Source organism: Cyphomyrmex costatus, unplaced genomic scaffold (genome assembly GCF_001594065.2).
Source record: "Cyphomyrmex costatus isolate MS0001 unplaced genomic scaffold, Ccosl1.0 scaffold113, whole genome shotgun sequence".
In the NCBI taxonomy this organism is placed as follows: Eukaryota; Metazoa; Arthropoda; class Insecta; order Hymenoptera; family Formicidae; genus Cyphomyrmex; species Cyphomyrmex costatus.
The window spans coordinates 52953-61406 of record NW_017275097.1 but is presented as its reverse complement, the minus strand read 5'-3'; the positions used below and the strand labels follow the sequence as shown (position 1 = coordinate 61406).

Below are 8454 nucleotides of genomic sequence, written 5' to 3'. Positions count from 1 at the left end.
TGGAGTCAGTCCAGCAATGACACTCTATATTCGGGAGCTGAAGCGCTGAGCGCGTAAATTGAATTAACCGCGCGAGGAGCATTGCAGCGGACAATTCTAAGCGGGGAACGCTTATCGTTTTAAGAGGTGCCACTTTTGATTTGGCAGTTAGAAGAGTTACGGTAACGGAGCCGTCGTGATTGACGGTGCGAAGATACACCACTGCAGCGTAAGCTGCTGTCGATGCGTCGGAAAAACCGTGAAGGGCGCGGTGTACCGTCTGAGAACTGGAAGTGGTCCAGCGCGGTATGCTCAGAGCATTAAGGCACGGAAGTCGTTTATAATAGTCCATCCAACAATCAAGAAGTTGGCGAGGGATTTCATCATCCCAGTGGCAATGAAGTGCCCACAATCGTTGCAAGAAAATTTTGGCTGTGACAGTGACAGGGGTAGCCCATCCTAATGGATCAAAAAACTTAGCAGTTGTTGACAGAATGACTCGTTTGGTGCAGACGGGTGACGATGGTAGAGTGACGCGAAATTGAAATATATCTAATTTAGGATTCCAAATTATTCCTAATACCTTAATATGCTCATCGTCTTGCATGACTTTATGAGTGGCTAAACCATGATCGGATGAATCGATATCGGATAACAGATCCGAGTCGTTACTTGCCCATTTGCGAAGGTGAAAGCCTCCCCTTTTAAGCAATTCTATTAATTGATCGCGTTTTTGACGAGCGAGATTTTGGTCGTCGGCGCCGAAGGCGCAGTCGTCGACATATGTCTGATGACGGAGAACGGGGGCGGCTAGCGGAAATTTGGCTCCTTCATCGTCTACAAGCTGATCCAAGACTCGGAGGGCTAAATATGGAGCGGCAGCTGTGCTGTAGGTTACTGTGAGAAGACGGTACTCCGTGATTGGTTCACCGGAGTTCGGTCGCCATATAATGCGTTGGTAGTTGGTGTCGCGTGAATCGACTAAAATTTGCCGGTACATTTTTGCAATGTCGGCGGTGAATACGTAACGGTATTGGCGCCACTGCATGATGACCGTGGCTAAGTCCCTTTGCAGTTTAGGGCCAATGAGCATATGATCGTTCAACGACATCCCGTTTGAAGTACGGCAAGATGCGTTGAAGACTACTCGGAGTCGTGTGGTTGCACTGCTGTCGCGTAGGACAGCATGATGCGGGATATAGTAAACTTGGTTTGATGTAACAATTTCGGTTGGTGTAATTTTGGTCATATGACCGAGGGTTTCATATTCTGTGAGAAAATCGCGGTACAAGGAAGCTTTGGTTGTGTCTCGAAGTAGGCGTTGTTCCATGCTATGAAAGCTTGAAATCGCGTTAGAGCGAGATTCGCCTAATGAGATTGGCGGTCCGATTTTAAACGGCAGTCGTACTATATAGCGTCCGTTAGACGTGCGTGTGTGTGTTGTTCTGAAGTGTTCATCGCACTGATGTTCCTCAGGGCTGCGAAGAATTTGCCTAGGGACTTCCTCGATCTCCCAGAATCGACGAAGATCGCGATCGAGAGTGTCAAGGACAACACCGTGATGCGCAAATTCGATAGTAGACTGATTAGCTGAAAACGAGGCTGTTGGTCCTGAAAGGATCCAACCGAGAGAGGTATTTTGCGCGGTAGGTTCATTTGGAGATCCCTTTCGAACTCCGTTGAGGATGAGCAGGCCGAATAGATCGGCACCGATGATAAGGTCAATCGGATCTGAGCTCATAGGGTCACCATCGGCAAACTTAAGTCCCCTGAGGTGGCTCCATTTACGAGCTGTCTCGATTTGGTTTGGCACGTATTTGGTTAATGATCGTAATATAAGCGCGATTGTCGAGTAAGCAGGTCCATCGCGATCCGCGGGGGTAATGGTAATTTGGGCAGCGTAACGCACGACGGACTGCATTTCGCTTATACCGGTGATGAAGGCGGAACGATTAATTTTCTTAAGTCTTAGGCGTTGCGCAAGCGATTCTGTTATAAAGGTAGCGGCAGATCCTTGATCAAGGAGCGCACGAGCATTTACAAAGCATATATGAGACGAATAAACGCGTACGCGGGCTGTTGCGAGTAAGATTTGAGAATTCGGTGCTACTGTTTTTGTTATTAAATGCGACGCAACGGCGCTTAGACTCTCAATATTCGCGGTCGTGGACGTCGACGGTGGCTCAGCAGCGAGTGGCTGAGCGGGGGTGTCAAAATGTAGTAACGTGTGATGCCGTTTATTACATTGTTTGCACGAGCGAGAATTCGTACAATCCTTAACAGAATGTTTTACACTGAAACAGTTGGAACATCGCTTTTGGGTTTTAATGAAATCGAACCGTTGAACGGGAGTTTGCTTTAAAAACGTAGCGCATTGATACAATAGATGGTTCGCTTTACATAATGGACATAAGAACGGAGCGGTAGACGCGGCATGTGAGGCAAGTGTTTTGCCTTTGGAGGTCGTCGGTGATTTATCTTTTGAAGTCGCGGGTGCTATTGCGTCGAACGCGCGAATGCGAGCTTCGAGAAAACGATCGAGCTCGCTGTAACGTGGATATTCCACCGTATCGCCGAGCTTAAGTTCCCACGCCTTTCGTGTTGATTTATCAAGTTTTTGTGACACTAGAAATACAAGCAAATCATCCCAGTGTTCGGTAGCGCAGCCGAGATTGCTTAGCGCTTGAAGAGCTTTATTCGTTTGATCGCGAAGGGAACGAAGGTCGTTGGAGGTCTCTGAAGCGATCGAAGGTAAATTGACAAGCGATTGTAAATGTACCGTAATAAGGCGACGTTTATTGTCATACCGAGACACGAGAATATTCCAAGCGATAGTGAAATTATTATTGGTAACCGCTAGATGGTCAAGAACGTTACTTGCACTTCCTTTTACACAGGAACACAAGTAATGCATACGATCAACATTCGTTAAATTATGATCATCGCAGATCATCGATTTGAATTTGTCGCGAAAACTTTCCCATTTCTCGAAGGTTCCGTCGAACGTCGGCAAGTTGATTCTCGGCAGATGTGACATGGCCCGAAATGAATGATTAATCCCACTTACTTCATATGCAGCGGAAGAGGATTCGCGGGATTCGTGACTGTCCAGTAGTTCAGCCATGAAATCGGCTGCATCGTTGTAACAATCCTCACAGGTTAGGAAATAATTTTGGGTGAAGTACGCATGAGTCGCCTTCACTTTCTCGTCCGCAGCTAAAAGTTGAACATCCAGCTCTTGGCATTTGGCAAAGGTTTCCTTGAGAGTGGTGAGGCGCTGCCGAGTGACGGCAGGGGTCATCTTGGCTTGTCCCAACTTCTTGAAATTAGGAAGCGCGCGAGATATTGCGCTCATCAGGTGAGTCTGCATCCTCAACAATTCATCGATAGAGGCCATGATTTCCAACGGAAGAGGCACGTCAATAAATAACGAGTCAAAGACAAGTCAGTAGACACAGTATTTATCCTCGGTAGCGATCCGGCTCGAAGGACCAAAATGTTTTGTTTGTGACTGGTATCGTTTTTGCGCTGGTGTCGCCTTGGAATGGAAGGCTCGCTCACCCAGGCGGTCGTAAATGAGAACTTTCTTGTTTGAACAACTAACAATTCACAATTTATTGATGCCTATTAGATAATTAGAATCAGGTTATCGTGTGAATAATACAGGCTTGATTAGCCGCATATCGCTGTACGTCACGGCTCGCTACGACTCGTCAATAAGGTGATAGTTAATTGAGAGGTCGATATGAAAGTCAGTTCGCGCAATATAATGCGCTTGCTCGGTCTACACTCGCGATGCGTATTACAATCATAGAGTTCACTTGACAGGCAACGTGAAAATATGTGTTGTATTCGTTAGTTGCTTACTCCGGAGCACACGTTTGCGAGGCGAGACTACGAGATATTGATCTGGTAACGATCGAGATCAGACTGCGAAAAAGAAGGATTCAACGCAGAACGAGTGCGCGGAACGCGTAATTTCGGGTGCTGCGCAGAGGGGCGAGCATTCCATCTGAGACAGGTGGATTAAAGAAAGAAACAGCGAGAGCTACGCGTACGGGGATACGTGGATGCGTGGAATTGTCACGAATATAATTTAATGACGATAATTCCGTAACAATGAATGTTCACTTTGAACTGACACCTTCAATAATAAGTTACTATCCATGATAATATATTTCAATTATTATATAATTATTTAAAGTTTTAAAGATTTCAATATTAAAACCAAGTAATTTTATGTTTTGAGTAACTGCATAAATAAGTATTATCTTTATTATTATAAAAGAATTGATTCTTTGTGCTGTATTTTATCTTCAGATTTATTGAAGGGAAAGTCCTGAAAAGAAAGGGGAGGAATCTTTATAATCCGTACCTTTTTTCTTTTCAGACTTTTCCTATCAACAAAGTACAAAAAGAATGAATTCTTTTATAATTATATAAGGAATAGAGAAGACAAATTAAGGTATCTACCAAACAAATAAATAACAGATCTGGAGACACGGTAGTGTCTCGGTAAATAAGCAACCTAACCAAATGCTGTAAAAAGAAAATAATTACATAGAAAATAATTTGTATTCTTACAGCGGAATTACAGCAGAGAATCTGTGCAATAAAGAAGAAAATATCTAACCTCACTTACGTGTTCGTCTATTCTATGCCATCCATGTGACAAATTTCCTAACCTCAATCCTTTGTACATTATTGCCGACTCTTTATCTGACTTCAACGATCGTTCAGATCGCAGCGGTCGATATTTATTCTAACCTCACTTACGTGTTCGTCTATGCCATCGATGTCACAGATTTCTCAACCTCAATCTTAATAATCCGACTTCAACGATCGTACAGATCGCAGCGATCGATATTATAGATTTATAGATACTCCTCGCGACCACATTTATCTCTTGCGCCAAAAATTCCAGAATGCATTTTCTCACTCCGTAGCTGGCAACAATGACGACAATGACGACGACGACGACGACGACGACGTTTCTTACAAACAAACCCATTTCCTCGACGGCGAACACCTTGACACTTACTTCCTCGAAAGCAAACACTTAGACACTTTCTTCCTCGAAGGCGAACACGTAGACACCCACTTCCTCGACGGCGAACACCTAGACACTCACTTCCTCGAAGGCAAACACCTAGACACTCACTTCCTCGAAATCAAACACGTAGACACCATTTCCTTGACGGCGAACACCTAGACATCCATTTCCTCGACGGCGAACACCTAGACACTCACTTTCTCGAAGGCGAACACCTAGACACTCGCTTCCTCGAAGACGAACACGTAGACACCCACTTCCTCGAAGGCGAACACCTAGACACTTACTTCCTCGAAATCAAACACGTAGACACTTATATTTCCTCGACGATAAACATATTTCAATATTTCAATTTTAATATTTATATAATAACATATATATTTTATATTATATTGAATAATATTTTATTTTTAATTATAAGATTAAAATCGCGCGCGCGTCATATGTGATACACCATGCAACACTGGTCTGCTGGTTAGATATAGATAGATAGAGTGAGATGATAGATAGAGTGAGATAACACATAAAGTCAAAGGCCCTCTATTATCGAAAAAACGAGATGGACATTTTCTCTGGTCGACGACGTTGACGACGACGTATCTTAAAAATTGAAACGTGAAAATTCACAGATCCGGACTTTGCGTCGCGATATCTCCGCTCGTAGGGCACGTAGGAAAAAAAATGAAAGCACTTTTATTATACAATTTAAGTATTTCCTGTCGATTGAGCGTATGTAGAACTTGATCGGTTCAGCCGTTACTGAGATCTGATCATCTCGACCCCGAAAATTCTCCGTGTCGCGTAAAGGAGGCACGGCAGTGTCGCGCGCTTGGCTTAGCGCCGAGACACTACCGTGTCTCCAGACTCTACAATTATTCTACGGGTTGAGTTTATGCATTATCGATACAACAGGTTTATATATATCGGACTACGCATATCAGCGTTATGCTATTTACATGATAATTTATGTATTACAAGGTAAAAACGATAGAAGCTTCATATTTATCTTACAATCTATCTTGTTATTTCTTAATCAAAATTGCTCAAAGAACAAGTCTTGATGTAAAGTTTAACTTCGTATAATATTATACCTACTTTGATGCTCCTTCGTACGATTGTTTTCTATATCATCGAAAAAAATATTTCTTAATCAAATCATGTGCCAGAAAGATTATTTAAATACCAATTATAAGCAATATAACATTTTATAACATTGTTAAGTAATTTTTAACGATTAACATGAGTTTTTAACAGGGATGGAAAGTAACTCGTTACTTGTAACGAAGTTACAGTTAGAATTGATGTTTTCAGTAACTGTAATTTAACTTCGTTACTTTCTTTCCATCTGTAATTATAACTCAACTTACAAGGGGAGGGCGCGAGGTGTTACTCACCGATTTTAAAAAGGCTTATATATGTTAAAGTACTCTAGTATTAGAGTACTTTGGTAAAGAAATACGACCCAACTCTCAACCGTTTTCGAGAAAAACCGGTTTAAAGTTTACAGTTCCGTATATACCGGTCGCGTTAAACCCATTGTCGAGAAGGCGACTGAGAGTTGGGTCGTATCCCTTTACCAAAGTACTCTATTACTAGAGTACTTTAACATTCATAAGCCTTTTAAAATCGGTGAGTAACACCTCGCGCCCTCCCCTTGTTAGTTACATCTTTTAAGAAACTCTAATAACTTATTTAATAGTTATATTTATAGTTATTATATATATTTTAAACACATTTGTCAATTTAGTGTGCGGTAGTATCCATTTGGCGCTACATATGCTACGAAACATTTGATTAATCAGAAAAAAGAAATTTAATTAAAGCGATCAACGAATTCTTGTACCTGTTTGATCTATATCGAATGGAATATTGTCGACGACGACAACGACGACGACAATAATGACGACGACGTATCTTAAAAATAAAACGTCAAAATTTACAGATTCGGACTTTGCGTCACGATATCTCCGCTCGTAGTGCACATAGAGGAAAAATAAAAGCACTTTTATTATACAATTTAAACAATTGCTATCGATTGAGCGTATATAGAGCTTGATCCGTTCAGCCGTTACTGAGATTTGATCATCTCAATCCCCCGAAATTCTCAGATTCGCGTAAAGGAGGCACGGCAGTGTCGCGGCGCTTGGCTTAGCGCCGAGACACTACCGTGTCTCCAGATATTCTTGGATCTAATGGAATCCGCCAATCAAATGCAAGAGTGCTCAATGAACGGTTGTAGTACTAAATGTACCTGAGCCGTTGTCTGAACACAATCACGTGATCTATTTTAGATTAGTGCTGGAATTTATTTGCAACTTTTAGTCGAATATAAAAAGAATTTTTTTTATAAAAAACATTGTATATGTGTATATGTATTTATATTCATATGTGTTTATGTTACTTTAACGAAAAATGTCTTTGCCATAACAATTTTCTTATCTTTTTGAATAAAATTGTGTAACATGTAAATGTAAACCAGACTTATTTTTATTGTCCTAGGCTGCATTACTCTGATGACCTCGTGTGTCATTTTTGTTTCATATTACATAAAAAACAAGGGTAAAACGATACATGAAGGCAGTCGGGTAACGTTTCTGAATGCAGTCTTAATGGTATCGATGCTACTAACTAGTAAAAATTCCGATAAAAAAAGTGACTCAAAAGTAACTTAAAGTTACTTTTTCAGTAACTGTAACTATAACGAATTGCTTTTCAGAGTCAATAACTTGTAACGGTAATTAATTATTTTTTGAAAGGGAAAAACTGTAACTGTAATTAATTACTTTTACAAAGTAACTTTCCCATCCCTGGTTTTTAACTATTACACAATTATACTAATACACAACAATTATAATAATACAAGATAAGGCGAGATACTGTATCAGTGCACCTCTCGCCCTGATGAAGTGAACGGCATGGTTCACGAAACGTTGGCATTAATAATGAAGAAAGACACGGCGATAACCCGCAAACCTTCTAGTATAATTTCGAAAATTATGTATTCTTTTTCTTGCAATATTTTAATGTAACATTGAAAATGACTCGATCGCGGGTGTCGAAACGTCTGGATATTATATTTATGTAGTATTTATTTTGAATTTTGAATTAAAATTTCTGTGTTATAAAAAATTAATAAATTAATAATATAATTGAATTATAGACTCTTATATGTTTCAAAAACAATACAAAAAATTTTAAGTAAATACAAAGGCTATTAAGAGTCAACGCTGTTAGCAGTGCGTAAAAATATAATCTTAAAATCTATAACATAGATATTATGTCGAACGTTTCGATCCTTCGTTTCGGATCATCATCAGCGACAATACAATATAAAATTAAAAATTACTCAGAGTTGCAAACAATGATGTTGTCCCGCAGTATGTAATATACAACCAATCTGAGGCAAGACTATCACTTCTTCA

The 8454-nt window shown here is 40.6% G+C and overlaps 1 protein-coding gene across 1 annotated transcript in view; it reads right to left on the bottom strand.

The window, feature by feature from the left end:
• Positions 1-3376, bottom strand: part of LOC108777138 (uncharacterized) — an 8935-nt gene extending 5559 nt beyond the window's left edge. Inside the window, exon 1 of the mRNA XM_018543952.1 lies at positions 161-3376. Within this exon, the coding sequence (XP_018399454.1) occupies positions 161-3376 (3216 nt within the window). The remainder of the gene's footprint in view (positions 1-160) is intronic.
• Positions 3377-8454: the final 5078 nt, after the last annotated feature.